This window comes from Phodopus roborovskii, unplaced genomic scaffold (genome assembly GCF_943737965.1).
Source record: "Phodopus roborovskii unplaced genomic scaffold, PHOROB, whole genome shotgun sequence".
Classification (NCBI taxonomy): Eukaryota; Metazoa; Chordata; class Mammalia; order Rodentia; family Cricetidae; genus Phodopus; species Phodopus roborovskii.
The window spans coordinates 33,485,001-33,509,277 of record NW_026126433.1 but is presented as its reverse complement, the minus strand read 5'-3'; the positions used below and the strand labels follow the sequence as shown (position 1 = coordinate 33,509,277).

Sequence of the window (24,277 nt, the reverse complement as noted above, 5' to 3'; positions counted from 1 at the left end):
CCTATCCATTGTGTTTTTTCAGAAAAAAAAAATGTTCCTACAGTATTACTCACATTTTGTAAACAGCATCAATGAACCTGCACATAAAAGGTTAAATGTTTGCAGACCACTCTGTTTCTGCCCCAAAGATCAGAGACAAATTACTATTTTTATTTTACATTCCCTTGATGAGGATAATGATCAACAGCTGCCATTTCGGTGCTTCGGCTGCAAAGAATCCAATTGCAATCCTGTAATTTAAACAAAGAAAAAAGTACAAACTTATACACAGCACACAAATCAGAAGGAGGCGAGAGGATCTGAGCTGAGGTCCTAGGTAGAGGGAAGGAGCTTTTGTTGGCTTGCTCAAGTGCTTGGTTTAAAAAAAAAAAAAAAAAAAAAAAAAATCCACCTATAGACTCTTTCCCATTCACCTGAGAGACATGCTAGAAGGGCCAGTTCCTGCTCTAGTGTAAAATCAAAGTCCGTTTGAATTCTGGGTTCTGTGATTTCCCTAATGTGTCCATTGCATTCCCAGAGTAGTTATGATTCCTTTGAGGCCACAAGTCTACTTGATTTCCAAAAACTAAGTAGAATGTCAAATTGTCCCATTGGCTATTTTGGAATTCCTTTAACTTTTTATGTTCAGAACTTGGCTTTTTTTTTTTTTTTTTTTTTTTTTCCTTGACTCTTGTATTATGCCATTCAAACCAATGAATTCCATGATATTCTTCTTCAACTTTATCATGTGCTTTGGCCATGTTGATTTCTCTTCTATCCCCCAGTCTTCTCTATCTACATGTATGTATGTGTATATTTATGTTTGTATGTGTAAAATCTAAATTCCACATTTTAAAAAAATGTGATACTTGTCTGTTAAGTCTGGTTTATTCACTTAATAGAATGTACCAATTCCACCTATTTTTCTACAAAAGGCATAATTTGATTCTTTATGGTAGAATAAAAGTAAGTGTGTGTGTGTGTGTGTGTGTGTGTGTTACATTTTCCTCATTCATTCACTTGTTGAAAGACACCAGGGCAGATTCTATAGCTTGTCTACACTGAGACATGCTTTGGAAAACATGATTGAGTAGGTATCCCTGTGTTACACTGACTTCCTTTTGGGTGTCTGTCCCCAGGAGTGGCATAGCTGGATGATGTGGTAGTTTAATTTTTTTTTTGTTTGTTTGTTTTGTTTTTTTAAGGAAACTCCATCCTGATTTCAGTGTTGCAGAGCACATTCTTTTGTTCCAAACAACAATGTGCAAGTGTCCTCTGCCCCACCGCATTTATGTGGTTTTGGTTTTTGTTATCTCAGTGTAAGTTTACCTTTCTTTGATGGCTAAAGGATGTTAAATTTTTTTCAAGTATGTATTGGCTACTTTACTAATTTGTCCATTTGTTGACCGGAGGATTTGGGATATTTTAGCATTCGAGTTTCTTAGTTCTTTATAGATTCTAGATATTGATACCTTGTCAGATGTGTAGCTGCTAAAGATTGTAGTCTGTTGCTTTACTTACTTCCTTTTCTGTGCAGGAACTTCATTTCATTCAATCCCACTTGCCAATTCTTGGTTTCACTCCATGAACTGTTGGGGATTCTCTTAAAAGTCCTAGCCTATGACTACCCTGGGGTGCTTTCTCCCTGTGTCTGTTGTTCATTCTGATACTTTGATTACTGCTTGTGATTTCAAAAAGTACAAAAGCAAATGTAAAGCAAGGCTAAATATTAATTAAGTGTAGTGTGGAATAGGGAGGTTCCTTGTTTCTATATGAAATCAAATAATGTTCCCTCCACCTGGAGGTTCACTGTGTCTTGCTTATTCAGCTTTCCTCTTTTAGTTCAGTCATTTGGTTCTTGAGAATCAGTATTTTAATGACATGTTCATAGAAAAAAATTTAATTCTTTATTATTTCATGTGTAAAACTGAATTGACATAATACATTTTATAATTCCTTTTTTTGAAATCATATTTTACATTAGTTGAATGGATTTCAGAGCTCATAGTTCTATTATGCTCCTGTTTGAGATACAATAACCCTGGTGCCTACCTCCTAGCACTAAGGTGTAGCTCTTTTATACAAAGTGCTTATAGAAAGCACAATAAATGCTGAAAATAGGCACTGGAAAAGGGAAGAGATTGATACTGAAATGCTATCATACCCATTGCTAAATACAATAGCAAAATCCATGTCTTATAGGCCAGAGAAACAAACTGGATTGCATTGTCACCATTGTGAAGGCTTACACAGAAAACATTTTTTTTTTTCCCTACAAAAGTCTAGGTTTAGTGCATTAGGGCAGGTTGGTGGGTTTTTTGTTTGTTTTGTTTTACTTAGGTAAACTCATTTTAGCATGAACCACTTACTCCTTCCTCTGATAACACTGAAATATATGCTAAGAATGGAGAAATACAATTCTAGACTGCAGTTGGGGAGAAAGCCCGGATATAAGAGGGATGGTAGAAAATGTTAGCAAGTGCAGGAGTGAGTTCAGAGGAAGGGACTCTACACAAACTAGGGAGAGAGGGCTTCTGGGCAGGTTCTTCTGTAGGTAACAGGGGTATGTGCAGTTGTAGTAGTTAGACATTTTAAATAAAGTCTTAACTAGAAATGATTTTGGTGTTTGTCACAAGTTCATTTAAAAAAAAACAAAAACTATTATACCAGATTTAATTCTTTCAGTGACCCAAGACCGCTTAAAAAAAACAAAAACAAACAAACAAAAACAGAATCACTATCATTGTGAGTGTTCCAGCACCCCAGAAACCCCCTCATTCTGTTAGTCCACACTCTCAGGACAGAAAAGGACCACAGATTTTTAGAGTGAGCATATGATTTCACATTTTCAAAGAGACACTTAATCTATTTTTTATTATCCATGCTTTTGTATCCTAAAAATGTGGCTTTCATACATGTATATCGAGTCAAAGAAAGGGCTTGTCATTTATAGATCCAGTTATTTAGCACAGTGCTTTGGCCTGGAGCTGATTGAAAACCTGGCAGATCAAAGTACGTACATTTCCAAAGAAAAGTTCTCCAAGCCAATGTTAGAAGCAATAAATTATCGCCCCCCCTTTACATTCATAATTAAATCTTTCCAAAAATGAGAAAGTAGCCAGACCACTAACAATATCTGTATGATGTTTTGAGGGTTAGATGGGTCGACCTGACTTGAAATAGAGACCATTTGTTCTAAATTGATTTCAATGCCAAGCCAATAGGTCAGCTCTTAATGATGAAGATGCCATTCCAGCCCAGCCTCTGGGTGGATAAGCCAAAATTAATTAGCTCAAGTCGTAGAGTATAGAAAACAGATGCTTTCCTCATGTTGCATAAATAAATTCTTTGTGTATGAAAGGGTTCTGCTTTATTCAAAGAATAACACATTGGAAGTTAAAATGGTGGTTTTCCGCAATGGAGCCAGTCCTCCACAGTGGTGTCACAAGCATGAATTTACACAGCAGATTCCAGCAAGTGCATGAAAGAATGAATTATCTTCCAGATCTCAAATTTGGACTCCTGGCCATTCCTAAGGGATTGAGGCTTGAATCTGGGCTGATCCAATCCAGAGTAAATGCAGCAGTGCCAAGGCTACATCAAGGTTATTCTAATCTATAGGATCCCCAGAGACTACTCCCAGAGGCTCACATCTGCATCATCTGTTTGGACTCAGGCCTTTGGGCAGCTTACCAATGGATTAAGAATAAGTTGTTCTCCCAATGTATATTGTTAGGTGTACTGTTTACTTGGTTATTCATCTCAATGTTCAAAGTGTTTGCTTTTGCCAGAACATGGTGAGTTCAAAGAATGACAGCTGTAAGGTTCTGACAGATCTGAGCAGAAATCAATCATTTGAGCCTTGGCATTGGTTTGATTGAGAGAATATGAGATAATCCACATGTTGTTTCTCTTCTGCTAGAATGAAAATGATGAAAATGGCCAAGCCGAAAACTTTTCCATGGACCCACAGCTGGAGAGGCAAGTGGAAACCATACGCAACCTAGTAGACTCCTACATGTCAATTATCAACAAATGCATCCGAGACCTAATTCCAAAAACAATAATGCATCTTATGATCAACAATGTAAGTAATTATAAACTTTCCCCTTTTAACTTAACCCTCCCTTATCTGGAAATTGATAACCTTTTCTTGAGTGTCTCTGTGATATTTCCTTAATAACAAAGTATTTTACTGCCTGGGTGTGTAGTTCTGTGTTTATAAGTGGGTAACCACTGAGAGAGAACATAGAGGAAACTTCTGGCCACAGCATAAAGTTCCTTCTAATTGTCTCTCTCCTAGAAAGGAGCAGAGAACACCATATTCATGGACTTACAATGAGATCAGATGCCTGGACTGGACCTTGAGAACACTTTTTCCTACACACACAGCTTGTGATAATATGATGATGAACTTCTCTCTTATCCCCTGATTGTGCAGTTAGTTACATGTCACAATTGATTTTTTTTTTTCATTTCTTTAAGACAGGGTTTCACTCTGTAGCTCAGGCTGTCCTGGAACTCAGGGGACCCTGCCTGCCTTAGCCTCCCAAGTGCTGGGATTCCAGGTATGAGGGTCTGGTTCAGCTTGATTCCTAAGGCAAGAATGCTATTCATGGATCCATTTTGTCTGGCCCTTTTCTTCTTTGGTTGGTAGCAGTCTCAATGTGGTGCTTAACCTATGCACTGTTTTTTGGGTGTTGTTGTTGTTGTGTTTTGATAGTTCACTTTTTAAAGTAAAAGTGACAAAAAAGAGAGAATGGCCTTTTCTGGATCTTGTTAAATGGGACACCAGGCACTTCATAGATCTCTTTTGTCTTAAAGATGTTATGAACATGGCTTATGAGAAGCCAAATATCAGACTACAAAGCTGAAAAGGGCCCTAAACTGGAATTCAGGGGAAACCTGGGTTCTAAGCCCAGTTCTCAGGTTCTTGACTTTATGTGACCAGCTGACTGCTGTGAGTTTGTGTCTTCCTGAAGGATTTGTTCCAGAAGGATAGACATGTACTGTGGCAAATGTAAGTAATTAACATGGCTGCCTGTTTAAAGGTCTAGTAATCATTCTCTGTAGCTCAGGGTTCGTTTCTAAAGCTCTTCATGACTGTCTGCTTGTCTATAACCTCTAGTTGTATATGCCTTGATTTTAAGAAGCCCTGTGCATTCAGGCACTCAGGCCACCAATCTTATATATAACTATTTTTATGTATCCAAGGAAGATAAACAGGATGCTTTGACGTCTAAGTAGCAGGTAAGCAATGAGCTGGAAAAGTTGAAACATCACCATGGCTGCTCAAGGGTCAGCTGTCTGCCCTGGAGCCCAGCCTTTTAGCCCTATTGAGCTGAAGTCAGCCACTTCTGGAACCTCAGTGGGAAAGCGAAGGGACTTCACAGAACCATCAGACAATGTGACAGATGTGGCTGCTAGCTATTTAGACAAATCTGAAGTACTGAACGAATAGTCTGTGTGTCTTGAAAATTACCCTCTTAACTTTGCGTAAATGAATTCAGGTTGTTTTGCTGTGGCATATCAGGCACTTGCTTATTTAAACATTTTCCTGATTAGGGATCATTTATCTTTCCACTGTTTTACCGAGAGTCATTAGTCCTGACTTCGGTTCCAGCTCTGCTTTGCTCTGTGTTATATTAAATCATCAGCACAGGAAATCATACTTCCTGCCTGTGGCTCTGAGAAGTAGCTTGACACAAATTAGCTAAAAGGCAGAAGAAGAAATTCCTGCTGCAAATCTATTCTACTTTCACCTCAAACATTAAATGAAAACATACAACACACATGGGTAATTGTAATTCCCAACCCCTTCTTGCTGAATTTGCTTGCTTTAATGAAATGCCCAAACACCCACCTACAGAATATTATTCTCAAAGGGAAAGCTCTGCCAGTTACCTCGAGAGAGACCTCACATAAGAGTCATGGGAAAGGAGACGTCAATTAATAACTGAACTCCAAGGTCAGAGACTAATAGGAGCATGGAGAAAACTAACCCAACTATCAAGATGTGCTGTATTCTTAGGAAGTGATGTCAGTCTCTGCTAGAAATGTAACTTTTGCATCTACCATACATTAGTGGCATATACCTACAATGATGACTTTTCTTGAGTATTAGTATATTTTTTCAAAAAAGAAAATAAGTTATCTTATTTCAAAAAGAGAATGAAATCTTCTTAAAACAATGTACTTACATTCTCATGGCATCTCAATGCCCAAGCCTTTCTGTTCATTCCAGATGTATCCTGTTAAGTACAAAGAAACAGACCTAATAAATCAACAGCCCTATTCCATGCAGGAAAGCTGGGATTTCTAAATTCAGTTTCAATTGATAAAATGAGAGAGTTAGTAATAGAATCACAACTTGTAAACATAGTCTGAATTCTACCTATTCTATAAACTGGTATTCCATCAGAACAAATAAATGCTAAAGATGGGCTCTCTCTGTCTTCCCCGCCTGTGGCCTTTCACCCTTGAAGCGGGAATGGTGGTCCAGCCTCCTGAAAAGGAATATGTTTCAGCCAGTTTCATAAAGTGCAGGATTCAGTGGGCAGTTTCCTTTGAAAGTTTACATTAAGTGTTCTGCCACTCAGCTCTCCATATGGAATTGTTTAAGAAGTTTAAAGCCGAGCAATAAATGCCTGGCCTCAGACATACTGTAAGCCTTTGTCTATTGAAACCCAGCAGCTGTTTCACTACTTAAACATACCAGGTAACAGCGGTACAAAGGAGCAGCGAGTTTATGATAGCAGCAAAGTTGTGTGGGACTTTAAGACTAGCACACATAACAGCCCATGACAATGGGGTCTCCCCCATAGTACTCCCCTACCAGGAGTGCTCCATCACAGAATGAGGGAAGCCATGTATGGTGGGTAGTTTTTGTTTGACCCCCCACCCCAGGGCAATTGTTTTTTTCCACATTTTATACAAGGAGAACTGAGGCACAGAAAGGTTAAGTGACTTGCCCAAGATTGCACAGCTTGGGGGTGGTGCTCAGGGTCGTATCCTCCATCTGATGCTGTTTCTAACTCAGCAGCAGAAGATACATGGGGTTGGGAGCAAGAACTCAAACCTACAGAGAGAGCTTGTGCCCTACCCAGTATGGCCACAGAACTATCTCTCCAGATAGTTCTATGACTCAAAGATTTAATTAGCATTCATTTAAACATGAGAATCAATGTCTTAAATCTTAAAACATTGTGACTCACATTCAAACAAACTCATGAATACAAAGTGGAATGAATTATTTAAAGAAAAAAAAAGAAAGAAAGAAAACACTGAAGTTATGAAACCCAGAGTCACTTCATATTTGGAGTGGTGTTACTGAGTCCCCAAGTCCCCTGCATGTCTACCCTGATGCTCCTGTCATCCATTCTTGGTGGAAAAGTAGTATTATGTGCCCTAGTTTTAAACCATGCCCTTTATGCCAAACCATTATTCTAGCACTTAGACCCTGATCCAGTTGTAGAGGCCAAACATAGCATCTGCCCTCCCCACACCTCAAAAAACATTCACAAAAGGCTCCCTGTTCCTTGGAACATTCCCACTCTTCCTCATATTTTGCCCTTCTCTGGACTTTGGATCTCACAGCTTGTGCATTTTTTTTCTGACCTCCTTTGTCTGAATTTTGAGTCCCTAGAGGTTGTATTTTGCAGAAGAAAAAGGCCAGAACTAAATCTCCCAGAGGGTTGGGGCAGTGGGAGGTGGCGGTGAGAGGACGATGACCTGAGTGTCACATCTCCAGGTGAACAAAATGAAATTACTCAGTGAAAAGCTTTATACATGTGAGCAAGCCAAATCCACCCTGTTTCATGCAGAGACTACCCTGTAGGAAATGGTCTCCCGGGCAACCAAACTGTCTCCTGGTGAAGGTGTTAAAATGGCTCAGTCATAACAAAGAAAATTTAAGATAAGAGCCAAACATCTTCTAGGGGACTAGGGAAGGGTTAAAAGTTAGAAGGAGGAAAACATGTGGAACATTTTTAATGACCTCACATTCCTTTACACTGAGCAGTGGGACATGGTGTGGTAATGCCTGTTTATTTAGCCTGCAGAGTTGAGCTGGAAGGGGATTTTGTGTGTGAGAAATTTTGTGAGCCACACAAAGTTGTATAGGTTATAAGGTGTTATAATTAAAAGCATAAATATTGCTCCAAATCTCCCATCCAAGTATAATTGGTCTGTTCTGTCCTCTGAGGTATTTTCCAAATGCTATCACTTAAGAGAGATCCACTGGTCTCTAATTGTTGTACAGTCCTTGACTTAAATACTTGTACCACTGACACCCAAAGAGCTCAGAAAGCCCCAAGTGTCTGGAACCCCCCTCCCCATACTCCCATCCCCCACCAACTGGAGTTGTTGTCCCAGAATCTAGTTGTAGCATTGAAAGGCAAGTCTAGGCTAGGCTACCCAGAAGACAGCCTAAAAATAAAATGTTAATCCATTCTGGGTCTTTAAGCATGTACATTTACAGTCACACTATTGCAGTAGCTCTATGTAGTTCCCTGCCTATGTCTACCCAATGTTTCCAATACAGGGAAAACGATAGCAATGTGTCTTTCCTCTTATCAACAACCATCATTCCTTCAGAACATTGACCAATGAAAGAATAATGGACAGCGGTAAGCTTCAGTGTGTAATATCAGTGCTCCTTAGTATTTCATTCCATAACTGAACTGTTGATTCATAATTCAGATCTGCTTCAGAACTATTCTTGGATCATCTTTTAAAATTGTAGTTAATAGCTCCTAAGTGATACTCCAGCAAGATGTGATGTTTCAAAAGAGCTCAACATATGACTGATGCCAGGGAAATCGTCTGGTTCTGAGTTTTAAGTTGCACCTCATATCCAAGTGCACACGAACACACCCCACAAAGGAAGGTCTGTACAAATGTCTGCCTTCATAGGTACCTGCATGTGTGTTTAGAAGAGAATAAATCTTCAAAGGCCATGAACTATTTCTAAGGCCAAATTCTACTTTTTATGAAGATCTGACTTTTCTTTTTGCCATTTGATTTTCAGTTATCAGTGCCAGAGCCATCTATCAGTGGTTCTCTTCTTTCTCACCCTTTTTATGTACACACTGACAGATGATTTTTCCTATGTAATGTTATTCACATGTGCCCATCTTTCCCATCCTATGGCACTGATAAATCCTCATCAGTCCATGAGTAAACAATTGTCTCCTATTGGGTCTATCTCTACTACTAAGCTTGCAAATTCTCCCCCCCTCCCCCAGTTAAAAACCAGATTAACTTTTTTAAAGACTTGTTTCACTTGTCAAAAGACTTTTATAGTGTCATACTGCCAAAGTGATAAAGTTTAAAACACGTTTCATTAGTATCACAGCTCTTATAATTTTTCCCCAGACTTACTGATCAAATCTACTTTTTATACCCACCAGCCAGTCCCCTGAATACAGTATAATCACATCTCTCCCATGTTCGAATCACTCTTGTTTTACAAAATGCGTGCAGGAACTCTGTAGCCTAATTTAGCTGATGCTCTTACAAATAGAATTATTTACATGTATGAAATCTTTACCCCTACCCCCCCAAAAAAAATGAAACTGGTCTTCTCTCCAATCTTCCCTTCCCTCCCCTCTCAAGAAATAAGATCCACCATTTACCCAAGCTTGACTTAAGTCTCTGCTCACTCTGGGCAGGTAGTGAAGTCAACTAGTTATCTGACTTCTCATTTTGGGATGTGGTTTGTGTATGTGTTCATCCACAGTGCTACAGTACTCTTGCCAAAGGACAACTTCCAAGGAACTGAGTTCTTGCTCTATCCATTATCTGAAACCCAGGGATCAAACTCTGAGACTTGGCAGCAACTATCTTTTTATCTATCATCTTGAAGGCTCATCAATATGTATTCTGGGTTAGCCTGTCTTTGCAAATCTCCACACTGCCCAGGAATAACATGCATGCAACCCAGCCCACTGTGATCCTAGCCTTGGACCAGGACTGAAAGTGCATTTATTCACAGTGAGTGGGTCATGCTAATATATGAGGATTGTATACCAGCTAAACTGGACTGCCTTCCTCCCAGTGGTATGAATGAACTACATACCCAACCCCAAGTGCTACACAAAAAATATAGGAAGACATCCCCTCTCTTTGGCCCATGTGACCCATTGACTTCACTTATAAGTGCTAACCTACTTGCACCCTGCCCTTTTTAGCCCTCTTCCAGTGTTCCCAATTTTTAAAAGTCCACAAAAAAAAAAAAAAAAAAAAAAAAAAAACTGTGCTTTAGAATCTTCTCGTTTGAATAACAATCTTAACTACAATCCAGGAATCTTAGCTGAGCACCTGATAGGTGTCCTTTCTGAATTTTAAACAAATACTCTTGCTTTGGCATTTTACCTAGATCTAAATAATTCAGATGCGATGTAGCTTTCTCAAATAATAGAAGAGCTGAAAACTTTAAATTGGTTTATTTTTCTTGGTTTAAATTAATTGTCATACTCGCTAGTTGCTCTAAACTCTTAATGTTAAGCTGGTGGTGTAGCATACACTTATGCAAAGGGCCCTGGATTACGACAATGACACTAAGAAGACAAAGTGCCAGAAGATGGTGGCACACACCTTTAATCCCAGTACTTTGGTGGCAGGCGGATCTCTGAGCCTGAGGCCAGCCTGGTCTACAGAGCAAGTGAGTTCCAGAACAGCCAGGGCTGCACAGAGAAACCCTGTCTTGAAACAAACAAAATAAAGACAAAGAGAAGATGAAGAAATGTAAATTGTGTTTTCTGAACATTTATATCTCATGTTTTCAGAAATCTGAATTAGCACTGGTTAGAAAATCTTAAATTGGTCTTATAACTATATGACCTTAGAAAAGTCACTGAAACACTCCCCAAATTTGTTTCTGCATCTGTAAAGTTTTAATTTTATTTCATCACTACATGTTGAAGTAAATCATATAACTTTTAAAGGAATTCCTTGATTTGCACATTCATTTTCTCACATTTAGTATAAACATGCATTTAAATTCAATGATAGTTGGGATATTTTATCATAGATTTAGCTGATATTTTCTCATTATTGACATATAAAGTGCTTGGCTGAAGCTTATATCTGATAAAGCATGGAGACTGGTCCTCTCTCCTTCTGAGTAATGTACCCTTCTATTTCCATCCTGCTATAAGATACTGTTCAACTAAGACCAATGTACACTGTTTATGTATCTGTTATATCTATGAAGCCTCATGTCCAGTCTGCATCACTGTGAACTGACTTTTCTTGCAAACATCTAGAAAACACAAAGTATATCTTTTACTTTGCTTGCACACTTAACTTGCATACTAAGCCAAATACATATTATAAGCCAAATAGCCTCTGAGAACCTCATGAAACCTTCCCTGAGTTAATGACCCCCTACTCTTGCAGTTGCAAGAAGGTCTAACCTTTCTTCAGCTTACCATCATTGTTTTGAAAGACCAAAGGCAGAGGGGAAAACTTTCTGTGCACCAATGCAATGGTAAATAAAATAGTTGTATGGCATTTCTTTTTTCTCAGGAGTGGGACACATTTGTGGGCTATATTCCTCCTCATTTTTAATTTCTCTTACAGGTTAAAGACTTCATCAACTCTGAGCTCCTAGCACAACTATATTCTTCTGAGGACCAAAACACTCTGATGGAAGAGTCTGCTGAGCAGGCTCAGCGCCGGGATGAGATGCTCCGAATGTACCAGGCCCTGAAAGAAGCCCTTGTGATCATTGGTGACATCAACACAGCCACTGTGTCAACCCCAGCCCCACCTCCAGTAGATGACTCCTGGCTCCAGCATTCCCGCAGGTAAGGAGGAAGCTCCACAGCACCTGAGCCTTTCCACTCTGTAAGGATGCTTTCCCAATCCAATATGGACTGAAAAGCAAAAGGGCAAAAGTTCAGGAGGTGTCAAAACATACCAACAACTCTTTTCACCAACAAGTTGGATGAATCTTTACAATGAATGAAATAGGCTATCTTATTTAGGATTTCTATTGCTATAAAGAAGATACCACAACCACAATAACTCTTATAAAGAAAAACATTTAAAGAGGTGGCTACTTACAATTCGGAGGTTCTGTCCATCATCCGTCATGGCAGGGAGCATGGCAGCATGTAGGCAGACATAGTGCTGACTATTTCTTGATCCTTAGGCAACAGGAAATGGTCTGTCACACTGAAGGAAACTTGAGCAAAAGAGATCTCAAAGCCCACCCCCACAGTGACACACTTCCTCCAACAAGGCCACACCTCCTAATAGTGCCACTTCCTTTAGGAGGTATTTTCTCTCAAACCACCACAGTATCATTAAAAGAGTAAAATAGTGCTGAGTTTTCCCAAGTGGAAAGATAAGATTGAAAGAAGGGAAAGTGTTGTTATGATACACACACACACAATAAAGCGAAAATATTCACACACCTATATGTTTAAAAGAAACACCAGCAATTGGTACTGATTGTCTCCAGAGAGTAGGGAAGGAAACCAAAACCTCAGAACTTCTCCTTTTATGTATGTGGACCTCTTCTTATAACACCTAAGTTAGATAGCCAAAAAATAAGTCAATTTTAAAAAGCAATCAGCAAATTACAAAACTGTTTATTAAAAAGATTAATTGAAAAGAAGGAAGAGTGAACAAATGAAAGCTTTCTTTTTTTCAGGTCACCTCCTCCAAGCCCCACCACCCAAAGGCGGCCAACTCTAAGTGCTCCCCTCACCAGGCCCACATCTGGCCGTGGACCAGCCCCTGCCATTCCCTCTCCAGGCCCCCACTCTGGGGCTCCCCCAGTCCCATTCCGCCCTGGCCCCCTACCTCCTTTTCCCAACAGTGACTCCTTCGGAACCCCTCCACAAGTTCCGTCCAGACCCACGAGAGCACCCCCCAGTGTTCCAAGGTAAGCAAGCTGTGTTGCAGGCTCCCCGTGATCCTCCTTGGTTCTCTTCTCATTGTAACAGACAACATTTTACTATATATGTTTGCAATTTTCACACTGGCTATTGGGGCAGTGAGCACAAGACAAATTAATGGTTCAGCCCATTAAGATACCCTCTGTGGTCACTGGATCCTCTCATTTACCAACTGGCACAGATCTGAATGTTTCATTTTTGAGACCAAAGCAAATGGGACCCAGAGAGGAGCATTTTACCAGCCAGGTAATAGTGCCTGACCCAGGGCTTTGAAAGAAACAGCTGTGGCTGAGTTGTGGCAAGCTGTGTATAGGTCATGAGGTGGGTGCATGGGCTAAGATCTTGCCTTCTCCATTACCCAAAGAAACCTAGAAAACCAATGACTCAAGGAACTTTATCCTTCTACCCTTTGTACTATGACCCCGATATCACTAATTTTAATGTAAACTAAGTATAGTATAGCCAATTAATCTGCAGTTGTTTTAAAATCTATAGAGATTGTAACACAGACCTAAGGATTATATAACAGACAGACTGCTGTGCAACTGAATAATTTTGACAGTTTTAAGCAGATTTTTTGGTCTAGTTGTCAAACAACATAAACTAATCAGTAATGGAAACTGAAACATACTGCATTAAAGCTATATTCTTACCTTCATCCATGTAGCCAATATACAGTTATTTCTGGCATTTTTAAAGGTTATAAGGTACTATGGAATTTTCTCCCACAAAATCAGGGGAAATGTAAAGATAAATGAATCCCATGCATGAAGCTAAACATTTTAATTCAGATAATGAGAATATGCATATGCCCCATTAAGCAAAATCTAAGTCTGTCACACATAGTCCTGTCCACGCACCCATGGTGCACTTTTATGACCATGATGCTTGTATTTTGATCCTCAAGGCTTTAAGGGTAATGGACAGAGGAAAGAGAACCCCAAACTGGTAGACAAAGGGTATGCAAGAATAACTTGGCTTTGAAGTCATAAGATCTGGGTGACTCATTCACCTCCAAAATCTAAAGTCCTTATCTAGAAAACAAAGAAAATGCAGTCTTGTGGTTCAGATCTTGCTTGTGACTTGTCTAAAATCAAGCTAAATTTCTAGTAATATTTATTTTTCTCTAAGTATGTGTTGTCCTAAAAGCTTCACACATACCTTTCTATCTAAGGTTCATGAATCCAATAAAATAAGACTATTATTTACATTTTGCAGATAGACGGTGAGGTAAAACAGCTTGCCCAGTGCCACTCCACCAGGCTCTGATCCCTAGCTAGCATAGCAGCCTGACTTGGGAGCCCAGGCTCAACCACCACAGTAGGGACTGGCACTGGGGCCCTCAGAGTCTGACATTTCGGCTATGGCTACTCTCTTGTACATTGGAGGATGATTAACAGCATCTCTGGTCTCTAGTCACTAGCTGTCGGTTGTATCCTCCAAGTTGTGACCACTGAAAATACAGACCGGCTGCTGTCCCTCAGGGAAGCAAAGCCCTACTTGTCAACCACTGCTCGGCAGTGTTCAGAAGAATTTCCTTAACACATCAAAAACGTGCATTTCAACATTGAATGCTGCTACAAGCAAGATCAAGTTTATTGTTTTAGAAAACCTCAAATTGACTGGGAAAGTGTCTGCCGCTGTGCCAGGGTGGTATGGAGGCTGTGAGGAAAAGGAGTGTGGGGGTGGGATGTGAGAGTGGGAAGGCAAAGTCCCCAGGGAGCCTTGAACTCTGCTGTTTTGTCTGTTTTACTATGAGAAGGAGCCAGAGGGACCTGTGGCGCTCAGGAATGAGTGTGCAAGTCTTGCCTGATTGATTGACCGCTTTTCTTCTTGGTTTCCAATAAGCTAAGCTTGCCAGTGCTCTTCAGAAAAATCAGCTTTTGGATGCTAAACCAGCTTTCTGGTGTTGAGCAGCAGCTTGGAGTTTAGCTTTGGTATTTTTGAGCTTGCATGCAGGCAGAAGGGTGGGAGTCAGTAAGTCAATGCTGAATTGCCAGGGAGGGGGCACCACCACGTTTAAGGAAACCTTGCTCATTGGGGAATTTGTAGGACAACAGTTGAGCTATTCAAAATTTTTAGAATGCTCTCAAGTTAAAGCCAGACTTAACTTGATCTGGCTTTGTGTACTGCCCCAAATTTAAAACAGAAATGCAGAGTTAGAATTGAAAGAGCGAAAGCTGGTAGTTTGTGCTGAACTCTCAAGATTGAAGCCAGGGAAGCAGGCTGGGAGGGAATCCCTGTGGTGGGAGCTACCTGAGCCGAGCTGGAGGCCAGTCAGGGACCCGACGCCTCTTAAAGCCTTGCTTTTAGATGGAAGATTCGGAAAACACGTCTGTTTTTAATAAAGCCGGAGCAGGAGTCCCACCAAATGCAAGCCAGAAATGGGGTTTAAGATTTCAAAAGAGAGAAAGAGAAGAACTGTCTATATATTCTCTTCTGTAATTTGCTTCTTTTCTCTTAGAGAGAAAGATGGCCCCTATCCATCATCTCCAGGAAAATAATGCTCAGCTTTTCAAAGAGAACATCTGATCCCCACCCCTCCCACCCACACACGCACACCAAAGTTCTTTGCTTTCTTAAGGGACCTTCCTCCTTTTTCAACCAGAAACTCACAACATGACAACACAGCACAAAATGTGTTCCTCTGTTTCCCTGCTGGCCTGTAGTAGTACAAAGGCAATAAACTGAACTTTGAGAGACAAAAGATTCAGCCACCCTAGCATGGGCCCAGGAAGTTTTCCTCCTGATACTTTGAATTAGCAACTGGTGATTCTGACTTTTCACCCTGTTCCAAGCCCATCAGAGCCCTTGCATAGCACAGGACCTTTGACTGCCCTGTCTTTTCTGACCAGCATCTTTACTGTATATTTCCATTTTAATGTAAAAGGAGAGGTGGAGGCAAGGTGGTGGAGTCATCTTTTGGCTCCGCTTTGCTCAACTTCTCAGGCTGTTCTGGTTTCTGTGTTTGGAGCCCTTTGGTGGGAGAGCAGCAAATACTGCAAACTGCACGCCTGTTTTAATTAATTCCACCCGAACTGGGGAGAGAGCATCCCAGGGAGACCCACTAGCACAGATGCTTCTGTTATTAGTAAGCCGGGTGTACACAAATCCATGATCTTTGGGACAATTTTTCATGGCTTAACTATCTCTATTCAAGTTCTCTGACAGGACAAAACCCCTTTTTGAAAATCCACAACAGCCACAGCTCTTTGTTTAGAAGGATGGTCTCAAGCAGACAGCACCACCTCTTTCTAGATTCCTGGTTCTCTTAATTGCAGATCCCAATCATCATCAGACACCAACTTCAGAGTTAGTGAGTTAGCATAACTATTTTCAGTTACTGCTTCTTAAAATTAGTTAATTGGAGATTACAGCCTTTGACATTAACAGAACAAATTAGCTGAATCAGAGTATGTGTTTCCTGGAAAAAGCTAACTCTGGCACCGTTTTACATATCTGTCATCTCCCCTTCTCTTGGACAAAGCTGTTTTGCAATGGTCAGAAGGGACAAGGGTGAGAGGAGGGGTCTCTAGCCCAGGAAGAACAAACTTCCTTTACCTCATCACTCAATCTTCTTCTACTTTGGAAAAGCTGAACTAGACAAGCACTTTTTCTGTCCCACCCATCTCTGACAGTTTCTTTTTTAAAAACGGCTAGGCCTGGTTCACTCCATGTGGTTTTTACTTCCGCTCACCTGGGTGATAGAAACCAAGAAATGGCCCTTTGTGAGCCTCCATGACAAAGTCAAAGCCCCCACAGACTGGGAAGCCCCAGGGCAGCATCAAGACTTGCCCAGAGTTTCTCACTGATGTCTTCGGTGGTTTCCTTGACTTAAGATAGCACACAGGGAACCCTACATTTCAGCATCCTTATGATTAAGCCAGCTATGCATAAAGATGCATAAATCTCTTTCCAAAGACACGGCCAATGCCCCCCATATTATAAAAGTTAAGGCAATTGGTTTTCATAATTTACTTTTAAATGTTTGATCTGTGTGGCCTGCATTGTTTAACCCTACATCCCAACTCTCTCATTCATTTTATTTGTTGTTCTGCATTACAGTTAATACACAACATCCCTTTTATTGGGGGGGTCTTATTAGCCAGTCTCCAAATTTTCAAACCACAAACCCTTCCTTCTTATCCTCACATCAAGGTTTGGTGCCATGAAGGAGGAAGCTGCCGAGCCTTGAAGTCGTGGGGCTCAGCCTACATGGAAATTAAGCAACCTGTGTGACTAGCCTGGGTGTCATTCCCCTGCGGTCACACACGGAAACATCCAGACTTACCCGCTCTTCTCCCGAATAGCCCTCTAAAACTGATGTTTTTAGCAGCCAAGTGTCATTTGGGACAAAGGATGAAATCACCTTGTGCTTTGTGATGTCAGTTGTGAGCTTCCTGTTCTCCCCACTAGCCTTCCTCCTTAAAGAAAAAAATAAAAATTATAACCAGATATTCTGATTTATCAGGGAACTGGTTATTTTTTTTTTAGCAATTAGATTTAAAAGTTTAAAACATTCAAAAATATAATAAGAACTGCTAACAAAGGCATCTTGTGAGACAACCATATTATAAAAAAATTGGTACTGCAACCTCCAAATGTAACTGATACCTTGCTGTAGGTTTAACATGAGTTGTCATGAAGAGTTCATGGCACTTTAATGAAACTAAAATTTCAGCCACTGTTCACTAAAGAAAACATCCACTTTAAGGCCCACTGTTATGTATGTATATTTCCCAAAGCCCATTCTGTTTACCAGACCATTATTAATTCAGTGTACTGTTTGAACTCATGACGATGTACTTTCGCAGCAATAAATGTTAATGTTGAAGGTTTTCACTCTTCAGGTTTAAGTGAAAGTCAGATTACCTTGGGTCTAGTGGAGTCTATTTTACACAGACCAGATGGCTGGCAGTCTCTTTAGGTCAGGCCCACATACAACATGTAAGTGTACCAAAGGTCAGAATTTGTGAACTGTGTGGAAGTGTCTAGGTATACATCAGTGAATAAGACTTATCTAATGCAAAACACAAATACCATAACTGCAGAAGACAGGCGACAGCTCATCCAACCCTAAGCTGCTGTTGGCCCAGCAGTAGTGACAGGCATCCAGCTAAGCAAACACATCTGCTTCCATGTCTCATGTCAGTAATGGATAGTTCTAAGTCTCTAAGCTAAGTCACTGCAGCACAAGCTCTTTGGCATTTCAGGGTGCCCAGTTCTGCCCTGGGTTTCACCCGATAGATAGAGAAAGACAGCCAAGACAGGAGTTTGGCAAAGGAGGCTCTGGCCAGGGAGAAGGCACATTTGATGTTGACTGTTTTTCCTGTGGCTAGTCAGCAGTACTGTCACCAGCTGGAGTCCGCTGAATATTCCTACATACAAGCTCATGTCAGCTCAGAGAAAGGGAAAAATACCCTACTACCCAGTGCGAGTAGACACGCCACACTTACGGACGCACATAAGGCAGCTAGGGCTCAAGTCTTATCACCATGCTCTTTCCTTCTCTTCACTGTAAGACAAGGATGACTTTCAAGAAACTTTCCCATTCAGACATTCCTGGCTGGGTATTTTTTCAAAGGCTTCAGAGACTCGTATGATTTCATGTCTCACTTTTAGCCAGGCAGCAAGCTATGAGAACGGGCTGCCCCCCCCCCCTTCCTCCAACTCAGCAGCTACTAGAAGAGATTAAAAGTGAGATTTAGACAAACCTTGCAAGACGGCTGGGAAATTAAAAATGAAAATGTAAATGCAGCCTCTTGTCCTATGAATGTTCCCAGGACGCCTAGCTCCAGCAGTAAAATAAAGGAGGTAAGGGCCTAGCTGAGGGTTGGATGGCTTTGCCTGCTTGTCATCCTTTTATTGCTGCTCAAACATAGAATTTTAAAGTGCCCAACATTGAAATTCCTTAGCTTATGCATGCCAACATATTGTAAGCATTGTCTGGGGGGAACCCTCTGAATCTAAACACATATTTACACCCTTTAGTTGCCAAATGGGCTCCATCTGGCTGACACTGATGTTGCTGCCAAAAGGATATTACACTTTTGGTCAGGCTAGAATTTTCAATTCCAGAGTAGAGGTTTCTGGGAAAGCTCTTGGTCTGAGAGGCACGACATGCTTGTAGATGCCACATTACTTGAGTATTTGTTTTGATCACATGGCAACTCTAACCCAAAATAGAATTCCAACGTAGAACAATGTCGAAAGCCACAAGGTTTTCAAGAACCCTCTCCATGGCAGGCCTTCATTCTTCACGTCTGGTTGTTCTTCAGGCACCAGAGCCACATGATAGGCAAAACCACAAATGCCAAATGCTCCAGTTTCTTATTTTTAACCATTCCCATGAGCACTGAGAAATATCCACTCCTGTTTTTCAGTCAAAATAATCAGCTCACACAAATCACATGAACTCATTCTGTCCACAGGCCTGGGGAGGGGTAGGGGAGAGGGTAATAAAAATGGCAGTTAGCCAAATTCTCCATGTCTCAGCATCAGTGTGAGGGCAGAGCCCTCAATTTCAGTTACTCAGAGAGAGGAAATTGCCCATCCTTGAGCTGATCTAAGCCCAAGAAGATGAAACAAGGTATAAGCACTCTCCTCACTGCCCTTGTAGGAACCCCATAAATGTACAGGTACCATGAGATTCACCAGTAGGTACCACCCATTCCCTGTTTCTTTGATGGGAAGGTTGGTATAGAGAGAGAGAGAGAGAAGAAAACAAAGACTGCATGCTTTAGCATCACAGATACTCTACATCCCAGACATATCCAAAGCTTTGATGGAAAATTTGAAAACTGAAAGAAACTAAAAGGCAGACATGATGGTGCATACCTATAGCCCCATTACCTGGGCAGCTGAGGCCATCACGAGCTAAATAGTTAAGATCCTCCCTCATCTCTACCACACTGCCTCCAAAAAAAGAAGGTAGGCAGTGTGGGAAGGCCTCAGGTGGCTTTCAGTATAATCTGGGAAATGGTCTTATTCTACAACCAAATTTGCCTCTACCATGTAAATACTTGCATTTGGCTTTAGATATTCGGAAGCAACCTAGTCTAGATGTATCTTTCATCTGCTTACTTTGATATAGCATTCATTTTAAGTACTGATCTTGATGATTATTGTATATTTCATCTAGCATAAGACCTCTTAATGACAGGAAGAAGAGAAAGCCTTTTTTGGCTATTTTGTTTGGTTTTGTTTTCCACTCTTTCCTTGAACTTACCATGAATCCACCTCCAGCCTTGAATTCCTAACCTTCCTGCCTCCATCTCCCAAGTGTTCAGATTATACAAGTACTCCATATAGTGCCCGGTGAGAAAGACATTTAAGGTATTTTGTAATCCTTTGGGTTATTTGCTTGACAACAGATACTGATATGAGATGCATTCTGGACCATGTGTATTTTTTTTAAAGTTCGTAGTAGTGTGATAAAGTTAGGTTTGAGGATAAAGTCTGAATAAAATTTTCCCTTCAAGTAAACCTTCCTTTAAGTACCATGCCCCAGGGCCTACACCACAGACGGTCCTGCTCTCTGCTACTACAATTGCATTCACAAGGAAAAGCTATAAAGACTGAGCCAAATATCCACTGATTTTTAAAAAACACTCCCTATAGTGTCAGAAACTATTTTAATAACTAAAATAATAAACCTTCATGTGAGGCAAGTTCTATAGTATCTTAATTATTGGCTTCTGGGGTGAAAAATTAAGGAAACATTAGTGAATGTGTTAACTAGACAAAACATGGCAGGAATTTCCCTCCACGTATCTAATGGACGGAAAGCGAAATAAAATTCATGCTGTATATATAAACCACCGGCATGAGAGCCAACTTCAAATTTTAGAACTACCAATAAATAGCAGCTTTCAGAAAAAAATCCCTGTAACTCATCAGGAGACTTTGATCAACCCAGTGAAATGCTCTGTAGTTCAGTTTAGGAATCTGTAATGAATGGCTACTGGTATAATTGTTTGTCCATGGTGAATAGTGTTCTGCCCTACAATATCATTGTTTAAGTGGCCTTAATACTTCCAATACTCTGTTTTCTATCAACATCTTAATATATAATACTTAAAAGCCAGGTAGAATCTTCAGCTTTTAAAAACAGGATTATCTTTGAACAAGCACATTGAGATGATGCTTTTTTGCTTTTTCTTCAAATTATAGTCTCACAGCTTTTGCTCTGTTTTAACTCAAGGCCTTTTCTCCAGGAGTTTATTTGGTATATACTATTAATTCATAGTCTGCTGGGTTACAGGACAGTACATGGGGACACTCATGCCAGTACCACTTACCAGTCCTACTATATTATCCAAGTCCCCTTCCCTGCAGGATAGTCTAGAGTAAAATGTCTAGAGACAGCCTGAGGAAACTTTGCAATTTACAAATGTTTCATTGGTCTCTGTAACCTGTTTGAAGTTTTCATTTGAAATGCTATTTTTGTTATAGGAATTTGCATATTTTACTTCTTCCCCTGTAGAATCTATTCCATTTGTTAAAAATGAAAGTACATAATCCTGTTAGAGTAGGGAAGGAAGCACTGTTGTCCCTGATACAGAAAACCATGTTGAATTGGAAAAACTGGGCTTAGGAACATCCCTCTTTACTGCAACCTCCCCCCCTTTATTCTGATTCCCTTCATCACACTGGCCCTACACACCATTATATAGAACAGTCTTCTTCTAGTTACTTATGGTGGACACCTGCCTTCTAGCTGTGCTTGGCAGGCCAGCAGGATGAGGTAATAATCAGAAGAGAATGTTCTGGTTCTTTAGCCGCATTCACGTACAGTTTTACTCAAAACAGCTCTCTGCGGGTGAGAACAGAGCGGCTTTGAGATCCCTCTCTCTAACACTCTGTAGGACCCTGGAAGAAGAAAACTGTATACTTTTTTGATCCTTCTAGAATAATGGAAATATAAATGATATCTACCTTGGCCCACCCTTTCAAAACTGTTTACACACAGATGTTCATGGAAACAAGAGCCTCACATTTATAAACATTTTGGCTCTATTTTCTCCAAGTCCAGCCGTCATCATAAGCACTTCCCCATGTGGCTGTACAGCACTGTTTTCCTAAGCGCATATTTCGTGGAGGATTTCTCCAGGGTGATGGCAGCCTTTGTAAGACAGATGCCTGAAGGACATATGGTTCCCATAGATTTTCTGTCTAGACTGGCTTTATTTAGTGACTCTTGGTCTGAATTGGTCTAGTTAAAAGTTTCTGCAGGAGCTTGTATAAAAATTGTAGATGTGGGCATACCATCAAGGTGTACGACAAAAACTTTGACTCGTATTGGCAAGAGAATAGAAGGGATCATTAAACATTTTCCTTTAGGTTAAGCCGTTCTGATCACATTGAACATCCACTCACCTATGCTGCCCTCAACCAGTGTCCAGATTGGAGGCTAGCTCTTAGGAAAACAGTGAGGGGTTTATGAACTTAGTCTGAGTATTGCTGAGTAAATTCTTTGTGTTGCCATTGGTGGGGGGAGGGGGGTAAGAGCTCTAATTTTTTCTTTAGATGGCCCAGGAGACCTATGATTTCTTGCCCTTGCCAATTTTTACAAACACAGCATTTTCTGACTTGGGAGAGAAAAAAAAAAAAAAAAAACACCCAACAAGCCACTGAGGAAAGGACTCAACCCCTTGGCATTTCAGTAGCTCTTTCAAGCAACAATGAAAATTCAGTTTTAAAAAATGTGGTTTCTGAAGCAGTGTTCAAGGCTGCTCTAGAAACAATAAGATCCTTTCAGAGGGAAAGAATAACTTCTAGACTTGCCCAGAGCCCCAAGCCCTGTTTAACTGCTTTCCAGCCTCAGCCTCATGGAAAGGAAAGACTGAGGGACACTACACAAACACACACACACACACACACACACACACACACACACACACACACACACACCAAATGCTGTCACTTGGCCTCTCACTAAGCATTTAATTGGTCTTCCTTACATATTTGTTCACTGACATGGCAGCTCACAAGGCACAATGCCTCTCTGTTTTTCTGTTTGCTTTAATTTTTCTTCCTTTGTTTTTATATTTTGGGCTCTAAGGCATATTAGAGCTCCCCCTGCTGGACTTTTTAAAGAATACGATTGAGTAGGCCATAAATTCATACAGGGCAATCCTTTGTCTCCATTTTGCCACTCAAAGAGCAAGAAAAGTATTGTATGGTGCATTTAAAACTGGCCTTTTTGACTCACCACATGTCACCAGGCTGGTCTTTTCTAAATCTTTTCTAAATCTTCAGATTCAGACTTATTTGTTACAGTAAAGCAATTTTTTTTTTCTAAAAGAAATTATCCTGCTCACCTTTCTAAGTACACAGTTACCTTCTCTGAACCAAAGTTCTGAGCCCTATTCACATGCCTGAAAGACATCCAAGGGCTCTCTCGCATATTTCCTAGAGCAGAAGTGAGTTTCAGTCAGAGGTGCAGATTGTTGCCCTTTCCCTCCCCGTCCCTGCTTTTTCCCCCCTGACTTCGAAAGCCAAGGAGCTGCATATCCTGAAAGTGGAAGCTTCCACTTCCCATAGCTGCCTCTGAGCACCTACTTCAGAGCCTCACTTCCTTCCTCCAGATGGCAAGATCAGACTCTCCCTCTCCTGGAGCCTGAGGTAGAAGGGAGGCAAGAGCCAGGAAAAGAAAGGGCAGCGAACATTTACCTGCTGTTGTCACTGCTAACCTGTCTCTGTCCTAACAAAAAAGCCTTCTAGACAGTGACAACCTTTCCTTGCAACTCTCTTGTCAACATAGTACTTTGTATATACATGGGGAAAGAAAGAATCCAAAATGAGTTGACCTGCAATGCTGAAATAAAAATTTACTTTGGAGGCTGGCCCCCATGCACTTTTTAAAAAAATAAATTTGTTTATTTTACATCCCAGTTCCCTCTCTCCTCTAGTCCCAGTCTCCCCCCCCCCCAAACCTCCCCACCCCCACCGTACCTCTGTTCTCACCTCCCAGTCCATCCTCTGTTTCTGTTTAGGAAAGGGCAGGCCTCCATGAATATCAACAAAACATGGCCTATCAACTTGCAGTATCACGCGTGTAGCTAGACTGGGCAAGGCAACTCAGTATGAGGAATAGGGCCACACAGTGTATTTTACAAACTGATATAAATACACTTTCTTTCAGTAAGTCTACTGAAATAATGAATCAGTTGTTGTTGTAAAATCCTTTCCCTCATCTTCAACTGAGACAGAGTTAATGTGAATGAATCATTATTGAAAAGCTTGGCTATTTTTGTTGTTGTAGGCATATTGCCTCATGCCTGTTAGGGAAACCTAAATCAGATCTACAGAGCAATCTAAATAAACTTTAACAAAGTACATTTTATTTTTATTTACCTCAGAGACTAACTTATCAAGGTTAGTGCATG

At 40.6% G+C, this 24,277-nt stretch overlaps 1 protein-coding gene across 5 annotated transcripts in view; it reads left to right on the top strand.

Moving 5' to 3' along the window:
• Dnm3 (dynamin 3) overlaps positions 1-24,277 on the top strand; it is a 480,062-nt gene that overhangs the window by 440,666 nt on the left and 15,119 nt on the right. For 3 of the 5 annotated variants that reach the window (XM_051186097.1, XM_051186093.1, XM_051186095.1), the window contains 3 exons: positions 3,902-4,066; positions 11,563-11,789; positions 12,641-12,874. In XM_051186097.1, coding sequence (XP_051042054.1) covers positions 3,902-4,066; positions 11,563-11,789; positions 12,641-12,874 — 626 coding nt within the window. Of the gene's footprint in view, positions 1-3,901; positions 4,067-11,562; positions 11,790-12,640; positions 12,875-17,045; positions 17,343-24,277 lie in introns of those variants that run through there. The other 2 variants (XM_051186096.1, XM_051186098.1) reach the window with 1 other exon arrangement.